General features: G+C 37.2%; 1 protein-coding gene across 1 annotated transcript; it reads right to left on the bottom strand.

Moving 5' to 3' along the window:
- Positions 1 to 8851: 8851 nt before the first annotated feature.
- Positions 8852 to 14512, bottom strand: LOC105468346 (RAB39B, member RAS oncogene family). The gene is made up of 2 exons (XM_011718439.2): positions 14067 to 14512; positions 8852 to 11292 (listed from the first exon to the last, which is right to left on the bottom strand). The coding sequence occupies exons 1-2, from the start codon at positions 14279 to 14281 to the stop codon at positions 10866 to 10868; spliced, it is 642 nt and encodes a 213-aa protein (XP_011716741.1). The 5' UTR covers positions 14282 to 14512; the 3' UTR covers positions 8852 to 10865.
- Between the last annotated feature and the right edge of the window lie 6682 nt (positions 14513 to 21194).

Raw genomic sequence — 21194 nt, 5'->3', positions numbered from 1 at the left:
CCCAGCTTGGATGATAAACTATGTGGTTAGTCTCCTCATCACTATTTTACATGGTATATATTTATATTACTCATTGTCTGTGTCCCTACCCTAGAACTTGAAGTTGTATAAGGGCAGAAATTTTTGTTCTAATCTTCACCTATCCCTAGTATCTACAGCAGTGCTTTGCATACAGTGAGGATTCATATATTGCATGCATCTTATTAGTATGCTTATTACTAATAAAGCATACTAATTTGAAACATTGTTTAAAAATCTGTTCTTTTTTTTTTCTTTGGAGACAGAGTCTTCCTCTGTCACCTAGGCTGGTGCAATTTTGGCCCACTGCAACCTCCATCTCCTGGGTTTAAGTGATCCTCCTGCCTCAGCCTACCAAGTAGCTGGGACCATAGGCACATGCCACCATGCCCAGCTAATTTTTGTATGTTTTGTGGAGATAGGGGTTTCATCATATTGCTCAGGCTGGTCTTGAACTCCTGAGCTCAAGCAATCTGTCCACCTCAGCCTTGTAAAGTGCTAGGATTATAGGTGTGAACCACCACCCCCAGCAAAATCTGTTCTTTCATGATAAAATATGCTCAGATGTTTAAAAATAAGTCTGACCTCTTTAAGAAGAGTTTATGAGGACAGATGTCTTCGAAAGTGCTATTGGTGTGAAAAAAACATATTTGTGAAATTGCTGTTGGAAACTAGTGGAGATTTAAAGTGCAGAAGTTCAATAATTGGTCTGAGATGTGATGCTTCATTGATACTACATTATGTCCCAAGGAAAAGGTGAGACTTCTTAAAAATCAAAATTAATTATTTCCATTGTGGTTTGTCAGTGCCTCTTTGAAATCAGATGTATTTTCAGGTTTCAGCTCTATTACTTCCCCAATTGAGAGTAAGATTCTACCTTCAAGGAACTTGTGTTTTTGTAAGAAAATCAGATGTATAGTAGATGCGATTGTAAAAAAATGTGATATTTGCTTTAACAGAGAAATATGTGTTTGTATCTCCACAAAGCAGAGACCTTTTAATGTTACTTAAATCAGGTGGATAAATTTTCTAAGAAGGTGGTGCTTGAATTGAGTATTATAGTTTGAATAGCAATTTGCTTAAAATGTTAGAAAGGGAAAAGCATTTGATGGCATAGGGAGTGCTATATATATATTAATATAGCTGTGAAAGAAAATTGCATTTTTAGTGAATGGCAAGAAGTATACCTGTCTCTTCTATGGCCTTCCTATTAATACTCATCATGTACTGTGATTGGGTTGTTTATCTTTGTATTATTGAGTTTTGAGAGTTCTTCAGATAATCTAGACATATAAGTCTTTTATCAGATATTGCAGATTCTTCCTCCAGGTCAGTGGCTTGACTTTTCATTTTCTTAACTGTCATTTGAAAAGCAAAACGTTTCCAATTTTGATAAAATCATATTATCAGTTTTAAAAACTTTTAAAGTTTTCATCCTAAATTTCTAGAAGTTTAGTTTTAGTACTGCATGTTGTCATTCATAAGTGGGAGTTGAACAATGAGAATACATGGATACAGGGAGGGGAACAACACACACCAGGGCCTGTGGGGTGGGGGCAGGGGAGGGAGAGCATCAGGGCAAATAGCTAATGCATGCAGGCATTAAAACCCAGGTGATAGGTGCAGCAAACCACCATGGCACAAGTATACCTATGTAAAAAACCTGCACGTTCTGCACATATATTTACTGCTGTTTGCTTATCTTGTTTATCATTATAACTAACCCTATGAGGCATACACAATAAGGCAGTCCAATTTTTTTATTAGTATGCTTATTACTTTATTAAAGTAAAATAAAAATTAAAAAAAGTTTTAGCCCCCATATTTAGGTGTGTGATTTACTTTTAGTTTATTTTTGTGTATGGTGTGAAGTAAGGGTTCAGATTCATTTATTTGCATATGTATGTCCAATTCTTTCAACACTATTTGTTAAAAATATTATCCTTTCCCCATTAAATTAATAAATACCTTGGCACCTTTGTAAAAATGCATTGAGTAAAATTTGACTTGTGGATAGGATAGAGGGAGCACACTTCACTGCAGAATGCATGGAACAGCTATTTAAAGACAGGGAAAATAAAATACTAGTAGGCTATCAGGAAAGAACAACTGAATTTGGAGTACCAATGAACCCACAGTGAGTTAACCGGTAAGTTTTTCCTTTAGTTTTCCTGCCGCATGGCCCCTGACACAGCATAGCAGAGCAGGATAGCTAAAGCCCAAGATTTCTGCCTAGAGCACCCAAAAGGGGATTTTCAGGGAAGTGGAAAGTGCTGGAGATGGAGGACAAGGAGAGGGAGGAGCTCTGAAAAGCAACCCCATAGCTGCACAAGCTTGGATGTGTTCCTAATTAGTATATTGAAGACTAAGAAGTGAACAAAAGGATAGACCACTGCAGGTTGGAACGTATGACTTGAATTTACTCAGGTCGATTGCCTGCTAAAGCAAAAAATCAAAATCCTACATAGGACTTAAACAAGACCCAGAATCTCATAATATTCAAAATGTTCAGAGTACAGTAAAAAATTAGTTGGCATATGAAGAACCAGGGAAATATTCATTCACACAGAAAAGGACAAAGTATGACTTTATGTAGATAACATTAAAAATCAATAAATTAGAATGCAGAGAAAGTAAAATGGATAAAACTAAGTGCTGGTTATTTGAAAATACCGATCAAAATAAGCAATAGAAAGAGAAAACACACAAGACTACAAATGATAGAGAGGTTTCTATCCACCATTACAGAAATTTTTAAATTATACTAAGTACAACTGTATGTCAATGCATTCGAAAATCTACATGAAATAGATAATTTTCAAGGAAAACATAAATTACCAAAATTTACTCATGAGGATGTATGTGGTGTTTTTGTTTTTGTTTTTGTAGAGACAGGGTTTCACTATGTTGCCCAGGCTGGTCTCGAACTCCTGGCCTCAAACCATCCTCCTGCCTTGGCCTCCCAAAGTGCTGAGATTACAGGTTCGAGCCACCACACCCAGCCAGATGTGGGTGTTAATCTAGATAGGCTATGACATGCTGTGGTAGTCATTCCCAGTCCTGGTGGCTACATGTCTATTACAGGTCAAGGATTGCTCTGCTCCATGTTGACTTTACTCCTGAATCCAAACTAGTAGAAAAACCTCTAGCTGAGACATTGCCAGTCACATGGCCAAACCTACATCATTAGAGGGAAATATAATCCTGTTTCAGGGAAGGGCAATGAACATATATGAAAACAGTCAATATTATGGTTGAAAACGGAATCTAGCCATAACCATGAAATAAATGGAAAGGATTGTCAAAGATCTATATCCCTTTCCACACACACACAAAAAAGGAATGCTGGAGCAAAAAGCTCTTATGAGTGAATTCTATCAAACCTTCAAGAAACAGACCACTCCACGTTATTTAAAATATTCTAGGGTATAGAAGAAGACAGATTTCTAATCATTTCATCATTTCATGAGGCCAGCATAACCATGATACCAAAACCTGACAGAAAGCACAAAAGATCAACATTTGCCAATGTGTTTTTCACTGAAATGTCTGTTAAGATACTTCAGAAAGTGAGTTATTTTGTCATATAAGTTGAGGAGATGCTGTATAAAATTACCTCCCAATGGAGAGTCCCAATATACCATAGTATTCAGTAGTCCTACAGAATACTATTTTTCTTTGTTTAATCCACAATTTTCTGAATTTGTTTGACTGTAGGTGCCCCAACACACACCTAGATTCTTTGTAATCCCCATGGAATACATTTCTGGAAATGGTATTATGAACCAGTCTGAAACATGAATTTAAATGCAAAGATCCTAAATAAAATGTTAGTAAATTAAATTAAGCAGTATTTAAAAAATACACTATGAACAAGTAGAGTTTATTCCAAGAATGTAAATAAATATGGTTTAACATAAACAGATTTACTAATATAATTAATTACATTAACAGGTTAAGGGAAGAAAACCATTTGATTTCCTCAATGGGTACCAGAAAGACATTTGAAAAAGTCAATATGCATTCTTTCTAAAAGCACCTAGTAAAATAATAATGCAGTGAAAAGTTCCATAGCCTATTAAAGATAATTTAAGGTCAAAATGCCAGAAACATATAACAGCAGGAAAAAGACAAAGATTGAATGACATACTCTTGGGCAAATATTGTAAAGACACTTGTTCCTGCCATATATCAGTGTCAGATGGTGGAGGGACAAATAGCTAGTCATTTGGGAAAATAGTTCTTATCCCTATCTCTACTTCCTATACCTAAGTCAATTCCAAATTCATTATAAGAAATCATAGGAAAACCATTTTCTAATTTTGAGTGGGGAAGGCCTATCTCAACCTAACACTATTGCCAAAAAACATTAAGACAACATACTATACAAGAAAGAGAACATAAGTTACATGGCACAAAAATCAAAAGATACAAATGTCATCCAATGGAAATTAAGTCTTCCTCACAGCTTGTTTTCCAGGCATCAGTTCCCCAATTCTGAGACAAAGACTGTTTCCAGTTTATTGTAGACAACAGATTTAATCACCTATTTATGAGAGACTTCTGTATTAACAACCACCAGAAAGTTTAAGAAATCAGAAAAACCTAAAAAAATTTGCAACATATGTGATGAATAAAAAACTAATTTACATATATAAGGAGATCATACTAATAAATAGGACTGCTTCAGCTGCAAGCCACAGAAAACCAGTAACCAAGATATGCACATTTAAAAATACTGATCTAATCAATATATCAAAATTTTAAATGTATATTTTCTTTGATTCATAAATTCTACTTCTAGGATTTTGACTTGAGGACATAATTAGAATTGCTTTATAACAGCAAAATTTGCACATAACCTGAGGATTGATTAAATAACTTGTATATCCATACAGTGGAATACTTTCGTTTCAGGAGACTTTCAGCTATAGGTGGAAAAAAAATTGCACAAACTAAAATGGGATTATTTCTCATGTAACAAGGAATGTTAATATAGGGTGACTCTAGGGTAGTTAAATCTGTAGCTCAATGACATTATCAAGGACCCAGTTTTCGTCTGTCTTTGCTCTGTCATCTTTAGTATGTCAACTAACTCTTGATCACATTCAGCAAATGTGTACAGGTACTGATAAACTGTAAAGATATAATGGTTAGCAAAAACAGACATAGCTTCTGTCCTTGTGTATTTGAAGAGAATATACAATATGTGAAAAAGGTAATGGCATAGTATGTGTTACATGATACCCTTTATGAAAAAGATTCATTTAGGTGCAAACATATTATAGTACGTAACCTTTTCTGAGTAAGATTGTTATGTGATGTTCACCAAATGCCAGAGCCTGTGATAAGTACTTTATATGGATTATCTCATTTCATCCTCACAACAACTCTATGAATTAAATACTGTTATTATCCAATTTGATATATGTGTAAACTGGGACTCAGAGAGATTGAATCACACATAACTGGCAGCCAGAAATTGAACTCAATGTCTGTTTTATTCCAAAATCCATACTCTTAACCACTATGTTAAACAACCTTTTGAAAATTGAAATAAAAATATATAGAAAGAAATAGACCAAGCTTTAAGCAGTCATTTTCTTTAGGAACTTATGGTTGAATGCTGTTGGCTACAAGAGCCAGGAAAACGGGGGAGGAAAACAAAATCAAGGGGTACGTTAATAGACTGGCAATGGGGACTGGTTGATTGCCTAAAACGTCCTAAAGACATTTAAAGGCAGGGCTCATAGGAGACAGTGAGCAACCAGAACTTATAATCAGAACTCTAGAGGCTGTATAAAATTTGGTAATGCTTCAAGATAGGGACATGTGTGTATTTTACTGATGTGAAGTAAGACTCAAGGTCATTGGATTAAAGTAGAGCAAGAAAACAATCATTCATTCAAGTATGTATAGATTATTCAAGCACCTAACTTGCAACAAGTTGGAGAAATACTGGTGAACAAGATGAGTAAGATTCCTGCTTTTGTAGACCTCAGAGTTGGAGAGGTAGACCCAGGCCAGATCATGCAGGGCCTTATAGCCATGTTAAGAAACGTAGGGTTTATTTGGATTTTGTTCTAAATGTGACAATAAACCACCAGTGAGTTTTAAGCAGAGGAATTACTTGATCTGACTTATGTTGTAAAAAGATCACTCTGGCTGTTATGTTGAGAATGTATCATGGGAATGGGAACAAGGAGTATGGAGACTAGTTAGGAAGATAATGAAGTAGTTCAGGTAAGAGTTGATAGTGGCCTGGACAAATGTGATATCAGTGGAGATGGAGAAAAAATGGCAGACATATATATACACATATATATATGCACAGATTATATATATATATATATTTGAGACAGGGTCTTGCTCTGTCACCCAGGCTGGAGTCCAGTGGTGTGATCAGAGCTCACTGAAGTGATCCTCCCACCTCACCCTCCCTTGTAGCTGGGACTACAGGCATGTGCTACCATGCTGGGCTAATTTTTTTTTTTTAGTAGAGATGGAGTCTCACTATGTTGCCCAGGGTCAGACACATATTTTGAAGTTAGAGTTGACAGTGCTAGATGATGGATTTGATATGAGAAGTGAGGGGGAGTGAGGACTTAAGAATAACTCCCAATTTCTGTGAATGGTGGTGTCAGGTGGTGTCATTTATAGAGCTGAGGAAGACTGGGGTGGTTGGAGCACATTTTGATAGACACTGATTTTAGTATTGGATATGTTGAGTTTGAGAAATTTGTGGCTGTGTTTAGTAGGCAAGTTGGCTGTATTGGTATAACGTGCAGAAAAGTGAGCTAGAGTTCCTGATTTTGGAATCAGCAATGCAAAGATGGTAACTGAAGTCACAAGAGTAGGTAAGATTGTCTAGGGAGAGGAGAGGATAGAGAGAAGAAAGAGAGAAGAGAATTGGTCCTCTGACAGAACTGAGAACACCAAGTTCCTGAGAGGCTTGATATAGGCAGCAATCATCCCACCAATACTGTACTGGCAAAGGCCACTCATGACTTCCTGTTCTCTCAAATCCTGGGGATTCATTTTAGTTTTTATCTTTCTGAATCCGCTGCTGCATTTTGATACTACTGTTCATGCCATCCTGTAAAACTATACTCTCCAGGATTTCATTGTCTCCTTGTACGTTTCCTTTCCCTTTTCTGTGTGCCCTACACTTTATTGTTACCCAGGGAAGACTAAAGAGTAAGACTCTAGGTTGAGCTGTCAGCAATCGCTTTTGGAGCCACGTCTTCCCTAGGATGAGGAAACTGCTTCCAACTCTTGGAAGCTGCTGGCTCCAGAACTTGATGAAGGTGAGAGAGCAATCCATGCAGATATCTCAGGAAAAAGAATTCTAGACAGAGGGAAAAGGAAATACAAAGTCCCTGAGGTGGGAATGTGCTTAGTGTGTTTGAAGAACAGGAAAGGAACCCATGCAACTGGAGTAAAATAAAGAGGGTTACAGAGGTGATGAGATGGAGATAGATAGAATTTATTTCCAAGGGTTCTTCTGCAGGCCATTGGAAGGACTTTGGGTTTTAAGCTGAGTAAAATGTGTAACCACTGGAGAATTATGAGGAGATGATTGCTTATAACTAATGTTTTATCAGGCTCCTTCTAGCTGCTATGTAGAGAATAGACTGCAAGCATGGCAGGGGTGGGGAAAGGGAGATGACAAGAGTGGCAGCAGGGAGACCAGCTATCACAATAATTCAGAAAAATGATAGTGGACAGCACCAGTGCGTTAGCATTGAGAATGGTGAAAAGCTGTCATATTCTGGTTATACTTTTAAGGTAGAGCCAGCATAATTTCCCAATAGATCAGATGTGGACTATGAAAGAAAGGAGTCAAGGGTGATACCAAGATTTTTGGCAAAGGTAGATGAAAGGACAAAGTTGCCATTTACTGAGGAGGGGAAGACTATGAGAGGGACATATTTGGGGAGGAAGATTAGGAGCCTGATTTGGGACATGTTAAATTTGTGATGCCTGATAGACATTCAAGTGGGGATGTCAGGCAAGCAGTTGGTTATAAGGGTCTGGAGTCCATGGGAAATAGACAAGTTGAAGATAAAAGTCCAGGACTCATTGGCTTATAGATTTAATTTATAGCCATGGGACTGAATGAAGCCACCAAGAGAATTAATATAAATGAAGAAAAAATGATCAAGCCCTGGGGAGCATTTTAAGACGGGGATATTACATTGTTGTTTTTTCCTTTCTTCTTTCCTTGTTCTCCCCTTCCCTCCCTTCCATTCCCTCTTAACTATAAAAGTGATAAAGCTGTACAGAACTTAGCCTACCTATCTATATGCCCAGACTCAGAATCTATTATCTTTCCTTTTTTTCTTACCCTCCCCCCACCCACATGTGTACTATCAGTCCACCAGGGAAATGTGCTAAACTATTGTGTTCTTATGTTGGTGCCACACTGTAAGTGATCCTGGCATAAAAAGTATGCCATAGTAGGATTTGAAAAAGCTGAGGTAACTTAGCCTGGAAAAAAGACGACTTTCCAGGGAATATAATAGTTGTAATCAACTACCTGGCAACAGAATTAAGACTCTTGATTTAAAATCACCATGATGAAGATTTAGGCTTGACGGAACCAACTTTTCTCAAAGTTGCCTAGGCTCACCAGGAAGTACTGAGGTCCCAGTGACTTTTGATATAATGATCAGATAACTTTCAAAAATCATTCTCTTTCTGACTTTAAGATAATGGTGAATACGATTGTGTATGGTATATGTTACATCTTATTGATATCCTTGGTAGTAGAGTTGCTACACTGTAGTAACAGATTCTGGAAATAGCTATAACACACACTTGGAATCTCACAGTCACATAATCAATCATTTTACTAAATACAAGCATATTTTCATTCACATACAGCTAAATAAAGCATTGTTCACATTTCATTACAGTGCACAACAAAGTGAGGAAAAGTATACAGTACATTTTATTCTGAAATATGAGACAATCTAATCCAACATGCAGTTGTGGTCTTTGTTACAAGTTAGTTTATCTTTTCTTTACCTATGTAGTAAAATAGCTTCTAAAGCTTTATCCTTAGTATTATATTAACACCTGATTTTTTTCACACTTATTTTCTAAAACCCACTTATTGCAGTGACAACGGTACTGAATTCTACTAAAATGATTTTTAAATTTTCTAGAACTTATTTAAGCAATTAAGCTCAGCCACCTCTGCTGGATTTATGCTGAATATTTTTAAACCTGCCAAAAAATGCCAGGAGTGGGAATAGTGTACATACAATAAATTTTAGTCAAGAAAATTGTAGAGAAGTTTTGTTTCTTTCCTTTTTTGAACTGACAGAATCCACTCAACTCTCATTTACCCACTGGATAATCTTGCTTTCAGAATCTTCTAAATATACTTAAGTATAGCAGTTGATGAAATTTTGTGTTAATCAAATTTGCCATGTTTTATTTGTCTTTTACAACCATAAAGGTGGCAATTTAATTACCCCACCTAAGCCAGCTCTTGTGAAATGAATATAGAGAAGATGATCAGTTCACTTGTAATTAATGCTGTGAATTGATCCAAAGTGGTTTGCTCATCCAACTTGGGGCACAGGTGGCAGAACAGTCTTCCATAATTTTCATGATTTGGCTTCTTTATTCTGGCTGAAGCAAATTCCCAAACTTTCAGATTCAGTCACATTCATACAGAAGTTCAATATTATATCTCAAAGCGATTTGCCATTCTTAGGCCTTCCTATCACAATGGATATGAGAAACCTGACTCTAATCAGAATAGTTTTTTTTAATTGTGAAAAGTATGGCTTTTGCCTAGCTGAACTGGCTACAATCCAAAAAGTAATTTAAAGCATCACCTCTCTTCAAGAAAATAATGGAAACTTCAAGCCAGCCATTCCAATTTGCTGATGCAGTTAGCTGTTTGTTCACCTGAGAATTAAGGGCTGACTCTGTTGGGTAGACAGGAGCTCAGTGTACGTATACGGCAGACAGGTGGCCAAGGTCATTTTGGGGTGAGTATTTTATCCCTATCCCACTCCCCATTGCCATTGCTGTATGTGGTTCCTTTCAATAAAAATCCAGTGTCTCGGTGATAAGAACACTTATAGCCCACACAGTTCTAATGTCTTTTTAGTTATGCAATTATTCACTTGTTTAAAGCCCTCTTGTCAATAATACCTGAATGGGCTTTATTTGTCCCTTTCCTAGTTATAGGGTAATTTGCACGGGACAATTTGTTTCATACAGCTGGTAATTCTACCACAAGAGTGTTCAAATGTGCTAATAACTGTGTAGATAGCCTTTCTTTCATATTCACATCATTTTTACTTGAATACCAGACCTTTTGGTCTATGTTCCTCATTTTACAGATGAGCTGTTAAAAGCTAATTGGTACCTTTTAACCAAACCCAGCAAACACCTTTGGTGCAGGGTATTCTCATGGAATAAGTAGAGCTCATAATCTTTGTCCCCAATGTGATACTTTTTTCCCCTTTATGTGTTTCTTTATGTTCATGGCCTATAAGTGAGCTCAAATACCAAGTAATAGTTGTCCTGTCTGTAGGTATGCTTTCCTGGGACTTAGCTTCCTAAACCCCAGGCCCTTAACATGTGGTCCACAAAGGGCTCATGGAGCAGCCACTGCCTAGCATGGGCCACAGTTCAGTCCCTTGGTCACAGCACTCAGGCACCCCCATCCACCCGCACATGAGTCTGTCAGAGTCCCCCTGAGAAGGAGGCTCACTTGGTATCCAAATGGAGGTTGAGTTCTCGTCAGTTACACAAAGATTCTATTTATTTCTCTTACTTTTCAGTTCAAGTAGGAGAGCATGTTTTGGAAATAAAAGAGCTGACTAGCACAAACATCTCCTCTCTGATTTGACAACCTCTTCTGAAGAGTGAACCACATTTGGTACAAATCCACTCTTCACCCCTTCCCAGCCCTCCTGGATTGTAATCTCCCCCCTTTTAACCAGCTCATATATGTCTCTTGTCAGGTCTGTGAAGGCTTTCTCCACATTAATGGCATCTCGGGCTGACGTTTCAATGTACTTCATGCCGTATGCAGCAGCCAGTTTCTCGGCCTCGTGGCGAGTCACTTGCCTCTGTGTATCCAGGTCACACTTGTGACCCACCAGAACAAATACAATTTGGTAGGGCTGAACGTGTACTTTGGTCTCTTCTAACCACTCATGGACATTCTGGAAGGACCTGCGGTTGGTAATGTCAAATAAGAGAAGACCACCTACTGAGTTCCTGTAGTAGGCGCGAGTGATGGATCTAAAACACAAGAAAGAAGTAAAGAATAAAGGCCGTGCCCAAACTTCTGCATGTCAATGAACTCAGTACATTCAAGTGTTCCTGGTTATTGACACAGTCCTTTGATAAAAGTGATTTTCTTTTTTTTTTTAAACAAGGGAATACAAATGGCACTCAATAGTAATACTAATATGTGAGTTTCCAATTGGGCAAAACTTTGAGATGGGTATCTTCTAGAAATGAATGCTCATGAACTTTTAGGCATTTTCCATGGATTCAGCACTGGAGAGTGACCCTGGGACATAATTTAGTTCTATTTCTTGCCTTCAGGTAAAACTACAACTAACTCTCCCACCCCCCAAATCTGAATAACTGACAGAGACTTCCTTTTCTGCAAAATAGGATACCTAAGTCACAGTGTCACCATGAGGCAAAATGAAACAATGGATATTAAAGTGTTCTGTGACGTGGAGAGTTCATTACAAATGCTAGTAGTTGAAACAGGATTTTTAAAACATAGAAATGAATTTATGATAGTTAACAAAATATTTTAAGTAGGTATCTTGCTATATACTCCATTTTTTCCATTTATCATTACCATGTTTTTCTCTTTCCATTATTATTATTATTAATTATTATTATTATTAGCTAACAGGGATCCTCAATCTCTTCTGTGAGGAGAAACACAATTTTATTTTTTATTTTCCAGGCCTGTGGGAATGGAAAAAGAAAGATGGTGAAGGGTTCAGGCAAAGTGCCTCCCAGCCCTATTTCCTGACACATTTCAGAGAGGCCAACTCAGGAGCCATCAGATGAAACTTCACATGTTTTAACTTCTTGACTTGAGGAGCCTCATTATAAATATACATTATGGCACTTTGCTTACAGTGTATTAAAGCTTATTACAGGGTATAGACCTATTTGTCTCTGCAATCACTTGCTTTAGACTACTGTGATTTTTAAAATCTATGTCTATTTTTAGGTTTTCTGTCTCCTCAGATAAAGAAGATAGACAATGAAGGACTCAATAGCTTAGGGGAAATGGCCCAGTGTTAACAGAACAAGCATTGTCCAGGGACCTACAGTCCAAGCTAGATGATGGTAAAAGTAAAACTTACAAATGAGTTTAAGTCTCCAGAATCAGGCAAATCAGCCCTGGGGACTGAAAGCATTTCTTGTCTCTTAGGTTTGAATATTCATGGAGAATGGTAGATTTACCAGAAAATTAGACATGAACAAACAAAGGTTTTGATTTGTGAAAAGCTTGATTCAAGAAATCAATTGTTTGTGAGTACTTAGCAAAGAAAGTGACAAAGGCCTTCTAAGCATGGACATAAGGCTACATAAACCTTAAATTCCTCCCTACATTAAAAAATCTTAAATAATGTGAAAAGACAAATGATAAACTAGGAATATATGTTACAACATACATGACAGGAAAGCGTTAATATTCTTAATCTATAAAGTACTCTTACAAGTCCATACTGCCCAATAAATAATAAGCAGTGGATGTGAACAGGCTGTTCATATAGAAAGAAATTCCAACAAACGCATAAAAGATACCTTTCTTTGCTTAGGAGAAATGTAATCACAAGTTCAAAGTGAACCTGTACAAGGATATTTTCCACAGTGTTGTTTGTGGAAGTGAGGAGCTGGAGGCAACTTAAGTTTGTAATTATTTCTCCTTACCACTCTTCAATTATCCAACCCGTATCTTCTATGGTTAGTTAGTTTTCAATAGATAAATGAGCAAATGATCATAAACTTGGGCTATTGAGTTTTCTTGATCTGGTTCCTGCTGCTCTACTTTAGTTCAAATTGTTCCCTGCAAAGTTTTCTGTGTACACTCTGTTCCCTCTCACTTCTGTCTTTATTCATCCTGTTTCCTATCCCTGGGCGTTTCCTGTCTTTGCTTGGGCAGTCATACTCATCCGGTCTCATCTTCTCCAGTTAACCTTTCCTCCTCTGTGTTCATACATATAATTACAAATAATACATGCTACAAAAGAAAAGCAAAGGGTTTTGAGTGAAAGTAAACATATTCATTGATTATTCAATGAATTCATTGAAATTAAGCATATTCATTATGTGCCAAGTGTTACAGTAAGGAGTGGGCATACAAATATGAGCAAGACACATTTTTGTAATTGCTGATTATCTATTATTTCCCTCAACTATGTTAGCACAGAAGTTCCAAGAGTGAAGGGGCTTTGTCTGTTTTGATTACATGGCATCCCCTTGTATGAGTTTCCTCACACTGTTTTCCCAGAAACAAGCCCGGAGTCTGGCACATAGTAGATGATCACTGAATGTGTGCTGGTTGCAAGAAGGAATCAATCTTATGTATTTCCTTTATGTTAGAACATATGTTAGCATATATATGTGCACACACACAGATATGGAAATAAAACATAATACACATGTATTTATGTATCTAAATCTCTGTCAGTTATGTTAGGATGACCTGGGAACATTTTTGAAAGTACGTAACATAGGGACTGAGATTGATGAATTACAGATACAGAAATCAATTCCAGCTAGTTTATTAGCCACCAAGGGGCAGGTTGGTGGAGTTGTGGTGCAAGCAATATGTGTTATTGACCGGCCTTCCCTGCCAGGGCGCTTCTTTACTTGCACTGCTCCGGGTTAGCCAAAGGTGGGCTTCGGTAGACTCCCCAAGACCCTTAGTGTTGCCCTCCTGGACCGCGACTAGGACCAGGAAGTTATCTCTCCCCAGAGGCTGTGCAAACCCCGAAGACCCTCCCACTGCTTGCGGGCCCGGACTGCGCTCCCACCTGAACCTCTCTTGACCCGCGGTATCCCAGATCTGGAGCTTGATGCGTTTTCCCGGCTCGATCTCCACCAAGCGGGAGAAAAAATCCACCCCCACGGTGGGGTCAGAAACCTGGGCAAAGCGACCCTCGGTGAAGCGGCGGATCAGGCAGGACTTGCCCACTGTGGAATCCCCGATGACAATGAGCCGGAACTGGTACAGCCAGATGGCCTCCATGGCCGCGGCTCGGCAGGTCTCCTTGGCTCGGACCCGGGACGGCGGGAGGGGGCGCCCCGCCGACGCCTCAGAGAGCGCGGCTCGGCAGGATCTAGCTCAGCCGCGAGCGCATCGCTGACCTGGGAACCCGAAGCTGGGTAGGCCCAGGCGCCCGGATAGCGGAGGGATGGATGCTGCGCTTGCAAAGGTGATGAAATGGCAGCAGCATCAGCACCACGCACTCTGACTCATCACTGACAACCGGGTTACTGTAATCCCCAGCGTAGACGCGACGCCTGGGCCGCCGCACTGTCTGTAAGAGGAGCGCACACAAAATGGCTGCAAAATTAGCGCGTTCCCTCCCTTTCTAATTACCCCACCCACCCTCTGTTAATTAAAAATGTTTTCTGTCGTTCAAACTGCAAATGTCATACCTTTTCATTGAAACTAGCAAAGCAATACAAAACTACTCAAGAAAGGGAAGGTACATAATTATATATTAGTCTACAAGTGTTTCCATGCTCACGTAAACACACAAATATTATATGTGTTTGTATTCCCATATACATTTATTGCTGTTTGTTTTTACAAAAATTAAACTGAGGCCTTACTTTCAATTAATAATTGCTTTCTGCAGTTAATAAAGCATCATAAATATCTTTCCATTTCCACCTAATTTCCCTTTTGTCATAACAATGCTGCAGTAAAGATTCTTTAAAGTGTAGTCACACGTATTTTATTTCTATGAGCTAGAGTCTTAAAAGAGAGGCCATGAATTCAAAGAGTATGAGTACTTTAAATTTAATGGACATGGCCATTCTACCTTTCAAAACTAGCAGTTTAAACTCTACCCAACAATGTGTGAAAAGGTCATTGCTCTGCATTATTTCAAGCATCATATGTATGTTTTATTCTTTCTTAATTCTTGTCAATAGAATGTAGTTAAATAAAAATATGTCTCATTGCTTTATTTTACATTTCTCTGACTACTGATGAGGTCAATAACAAGTCTTGTGTATTGACCACTTCATTTCCTCTTCTGGGAATTGTCTCTTCATATCCTTTGTATTTTTTGTGTGTAATCTTTTATCGTTGCCTTACTCTTTAAAAAACTCAGCCTTATTAACATGGAAATTCACATACTGTACAATTCACCCATTTAAAGTGAAAAATTCTTAGCATAGATTTTTAATATACTCACAGATATGTACAACTATCACCACGGTTAATTTTAGAACATTTTTATCACTTCAAAAAATAACCCAGAACCTTTTAGCTATCGTCTCTCTATCCCATGTTCCTCCAGCCTTTGGCAACCATTAATGTACTTTCTGTCTCTATAAATTTCCCTATTCTGAACATTTCATATACGTGGAATCACATAATATGTGCATTTTTGTGACTGGCTGCTTTCACTTAGCATAATGTTTCCAAGGTTCATTCACACTATAGCTAGTATCAGTACTTCATTCCTTTTTGTGGCTGAATACTATTCCATTGTATGGATAGACCACATCTTGTTTATCCATTCATTCATTGAGGGACATTTGGGTTGTTCCCACCTTTTGGCTATTCTAAATAATCCTACCGTTGAACATTCATGTACAAGCTTTTTCAAAAATATCTGTTTTCAGTTTTTTGGGATTTATACCTAAGAGTGGAATTCCTCAGTCCTGTGGCAACTCTATGTCTAACCCTTTGATGAAATGCCTGACTTTTTCACAGTGGCTGTACCATATTACATCCCACTGGCAGCGTATGTGGTTCCAATTTCTCCACATTCTATCTAACACGGATGTGAAGTGGTACCTTATTCTAGTTTGATTTGCATTTCCCTGATGACTGGTGACTTCAAGCATATTTTTACATTCTTATTGGCCATTTGTGTATTTTCCTTGGAAAAATATTCTTAGATCTTTTGCCCATTTTTAAACTGGATTACTAGTCTTTGTATTATTGAGTTGTAAGAGTTCTTTATATATGCTAGATACAAGTCCTTTATCAGATATATGATTTGTAAATATTTTCTCCAATTCGGTGTGTTCTTTTTTTTTTCACTTTCTTGAGGGTGTCCAAACAAAGTTTTAGATTTTCAAGAAGTACAATTTATCGAGTTTCCATTTTGTTGCTCATGCTTCTGGTGTCATGTCTAAGAATACTTTGCCAAATCCAAGGTCATGAAGATTTACTCATGCTTTCTTCTAAGAGTTTTATAGTTTTCGTTCATTCATTTAGGTTTATGATCTATTTTGTGTTTATTTTTATGCATGGTGTGAGGAAGGGGTTCAAATTCATTCCTTTGCATGTGGATATCCAGCTATCCCAGCACTCTATTGAGGATACTATCCTTTCTCTATGGAATGATTTTGATACTCTGGAAAATCAATTGACCATGGACGTATGGATGTATTTTTGGACTTTCTATTTCTATGTTAATAAAGCTGATTGTTTAAAAAAACAGTAAGGCAGTGATAGAAGATTACACATAAAAAATACAAAGTATGTAAAGAGACAATTCCCAGAAGAGGAAATGAAATGGCCAATACACATTGGTCTATATGTCTCCCTTATGCCAGTATGACACTGTCTTGACTGTTGTAGCTTTGTAGAAAGTTCTGAAATCAGAAAGTGTGAGTCCTCCTACTGTGGAGGATCCAATCTTTTCAAAGATTGTTTTGGTTATTTGGAGCCCTCTGCAATTTCATATGAATTTTAAGAACAGCTTATCAGTTTCTGCAAATAAAGCAGTTGGAATGTTGGTAGGTATTGATTTGACTCTGTAGATCAATTTGGAGAGTATTGCTGTCTTAACAAAATTAAGTGTTTCCATCCATGAGCACAAGATGGATATCATTCCATTTATTTAGGTTTTTAAAAATTGTTTTAACAATGCTTCATAGTGTTCAGTGTATAAGTTTTGTACTTCAAGTGTTTTGTTATTTATGATGCTATTGTGAATGGAATTGTTTTCTTATTTTCATTTTTAGATTGCTCCTTGCAAGTTTATAAAATGCAATTAATTTTTGTATATTGATTTTATATCCTCCAACCTTGCCGAACTTGCTTATTAGTCCTAATAGTTTTTATTTATTTATTTTAAATAGTAAGTTCTGGGATACATGTGCAGAACGTGCAGGTTTGTTGCATAGGTATACACATGCCATGGTGATTTGCTGCACCCATCAACCTGTTATCTACATTAGGTATTTTTTCTAATGCTATCCCTCCCCTACACCCCCACTCCCCAACAGGCCCTGGTGTATGATGTTCCTCTCCCTGTGTCCATGTATTCTCATTGTTCAATTCCACTTATGAATGAGAACATGCGGTGTTTGGTTTTCTGTTCCTGTGTTAGTTTGCTGAGAATGATGGTTTCCAGCTTCATTCATGTCCCTGCAAAGGACATGCACTCAACCTTCTTTATGGCTGCATAGTATTCCATGGTGTATATGTGCCACATTTTCTTTATCCAATCTATCATTGATGGGCATTTGGGTTGGTTCCAAGTCTTTGTTATTGTGAACAGTGTTGCAATAAACATATGTGTGTATGTGTCTTTATAGTAGAATGATTTATGATTCTTTGGGTATATACCCAGGAATAGGATTGCTGGGTCAAATGGTATTTCTGATTCAAGATCTTTGAGGAATCACCACACTGTCTTCCACAATGGATGAACTAATTTACACACCCACCAACAGTGTAAAAGTGTTCCTATTTCTCCACATCCTCTCTAGTATCTGTTGTTTCCTTTTTTTTTTTTTGAGACAGAGTCTTGCTCCATGGGCCAGGCTGAAGTGCAGTGGCATGATCTCAGCTCACTGCAACCTCCATCTCCTGGGCTCAAGCAGTTATCCTGCCTCAGCCTCCCAAGTAGCTGGGATTACAGGCACGTGCCACTGTTTCCTGACTTTTTAATGATTGCCATTCTAACTGGCGTGAGATGGTATCTCATTGTGGTTTTGATTTGCATTTCTCTAATGACCAGTCAGGCTACCATTGATTTTCTTCACAGAATTAGAAAAAACTACCTTAAATTTCACATGGAACCAAAAAAGAGGTTTGACAGTTTTGTTGTTCTTTTCAAAGAACCAACTTTTGGTTTCATTGATTCTATTGTTAATCTATTCCCTTTGTTTCATTTATCTCTGCCCTAATATTTATTATTTCCTTCCTTTTGCTTGATTTTCTTTTAGTTAGCTCATCTTTTTCCAGTTTCTTAAGTTGTAAGGTTGAGTTATTGATTTGAGATTTTTTTTTCTTAATACAGGCACTTACAGCTATACATTTCCCTCTGAGCACTGCTTTATCTGAACCCCATAAGTTTTGGTATCTTTCTTGTGTCATTTTCATTTATCTGAAACTATTTTCTGATTTTCCTTTTGATCTCTTCTTTGACCCATTTGTTATTTATGAGTGTTTTGTTTGATTCTCACATATTTGTGAGTTTCTCATATCTTTTTCCTACTATTGATTTCTAGTTTCATTCCATGTGGTCAGAAAACATACTTTGTATTATTTCTATCCTTTTAAATTTCTTGAGATTTGTTTTTTTGGCATAGTGTATCATCTATTCTGGTAATGCTCTATGTGCACTTGAAAAGAATATATCTTCTGCTGTTTTATATATATATAATATATTATATATTAATATATAATATTATTATATTATATATTAATATATGTTATAATATATATAACATATATATTTAATATATTATATATATAACATATATTATATATATATGTTATGTCTAGTTGGTTTATAAAGACTTAGATGTAAGTCTGCTGTTTCCTTGTTGATCTTCAGTATGGTTGTTCTACATATTATTGGAAATGGAGAATGAAGCCTCCAACTATTCTTGTAGAATGATTTTTCACTTTAGCTGTCAGTTATTGCTTCATATATTTTGGAGCTCTATTGTTAGATGCATATGTTTGTAATTGTTGTATCTTTCTGATAGATTGACCCTTTTATCATTATGAAATGTCCTTTTTTAGTAGCTGTTTTTGTTTTGAGGTCTATTTTTTCTGATATTAGTGTAGTCACTTCAGCTTTCTTGTGGTTGGTGATTGCATGATATATATTTTTCCATCATTTTACTTTCAATCACTTTGTATCTTTGAATATAAAGTGTCTGCTGTAGACAGCATATAGTTGTATCATTCGAAACATCTAGCCATATAATCTTTGTCTTTCTTTAAACCGATTGTTTAATCTGTTCACATTTAATGTTATTTATTGATATAGTGGGATTTATGTCAGCCATTTATTTGTTTTTCTGTATGTCTTAATATTTTTGTTCCTCTAGTCTTCTCTTATTGCTTTCTTTTGCACTAAGCAAATATTTTTTGATGTACCATTTGAGTTTCTTTTTTTTAAATTTATTTTTTATTATTATTATACTTTAAGTTCTAGGGTACATGTGCATAACGTGCAGGTTTGTTACATATGTATACTTGTGCCATGTTGCTGTGCTGCACCCATCAACTCGTCAGCACCCATCAACTCGTCATTTACATCAGGTATAACTCCCAATGCAATCCCTCCCCCCTCCCCCCTCCCCATGATAGGCCCCGGTGTGTGATGTTCCCCTTCCTGAGTCCAAGTGATCTCATTGTTTAGTTCCCACCTATGAGTGAGAACATGCGGTGTTTGGTTTTGTGTTCTTGTGATAGTTTGCTAAGAATGATGGTTTCCAGCTGCATCCATGTCCCTACAAAGGACACAAACTCACCCTTTTTTATGGCTGCATAGTATTCCATGGTGTATATGTGCCACATTTTCTTAATCCAGTCTGTCACTGATGGACATTTGGGTTGATTCCAAGTCTTTGCTATTGTGAATAGTGCCGCGATAAACATATGTGTGCATGTGTCTTTATAGCAGCATGATTTATAATCCTTTGGGTATATACCCAGTAATGGGATGGCTGGGTCATATGGTACATCTAGTTCTAGATCCTTGAGGAATCGCCATACTGTTTTTCATAATGGTTGAACTAGTTTACAATCCCACCAACAGTGTAAAAGTGTTCCTATTTCTCCACATCCTCTCCAGCACCTGTTGTTTCCTGACTTTTTAATGATTGCCATTCTAACTGGTGTGAGATGGTATCTCATTGTGGTTTTGATTTGCATTTCTCTGATGACCAGTGATGATGAGCTTTTTTTCATGTGTCTGTTGGCTGTATGAATGTCTTCTTTTGAGAAATGTCTGTTCATATCCTTTGCCCACTTTTTGATGGGGTTGTTTTTTTCTTGTAAATTTGTTTGAGTTCTTTGTAGGTTCTGGATATTAGCCCTTTGTCAGACGAGTAGATTGCAAAAATTTTCTCCCATTCTGTATGATTGTATATTTAGAAAATCCCATTGTCTCAGCCCAAAATCTCCTTAAGCTGATAAGCAACTTCAGCAAAGTCTCAGGATACAAAATTAATGTGCAAAAATCACAAGCATTCATATACACCAGTAACAGACAAACAGAGAGCCAAATCATGAATGAACTTCCATTCACAATTGCTTCAAAGAGAATAAAATACCTAGGAATCCAACTTACAAGGGATGTAAAGGACCTCTTCAAGGAGAACTACAAACCACTTCTCAGTGAAATAAAAGAGGACACAAACAAATGGAAGAACATACCATGCTCATGGATAGGAAGAATCAATATCGTGAAAATGGCCATACTGCCCAAGGTTATTTATAGATTCAATGCCATTCCCATCAAGCTACCAACGAGTTTCTTCACAGAATTGGAAAAAACTGCTTTAAAGTTCATATGGAACCAAAAAAGAGCCCGCATCTCCAAGACAATCCTAAGTCAAAAGAACAAAGCTGGAGGCATCACGCTACCTGACTTCAAACTATACTACAAGGCTACAATAACCAAAACAGCATGGTACTGGTACCAAAACAGAGATATAGACCAACG

Source organism: Macaca nemestrina, chromosome X (genome assembly GCF_043159975.1).
Source record: "Macaca nemestrina isolate mMacNem1 chromosome X, mMacNem.hap1, whole genome shotgun sequence".
NCBI lineage: Eukaryota > Metazoa > Chordata > Mammalia > Primates > Cercopithecidae > Macaca > Macaca nemestrina.
This window is presented reverse-complemented; position numbering and strand designations above follow the sequence as displayed.

Coding starts and splice junctions, on each gene's coding strand:
- LOC105468346 (XM_011718439.2), bottom strand. CDS start 14,281: ATGGAGGCCATCTGGCTGTACCAGTTCCGGCTCATTGTCATCGGGGAT. Junction 11,293..14,066: donor GCGGGTCAAGAGAGGTTCAG/GTGGGAGCGCAG, acceptor CTTGTGTTTTAG/ATCCATCACTCGCGCCTACT.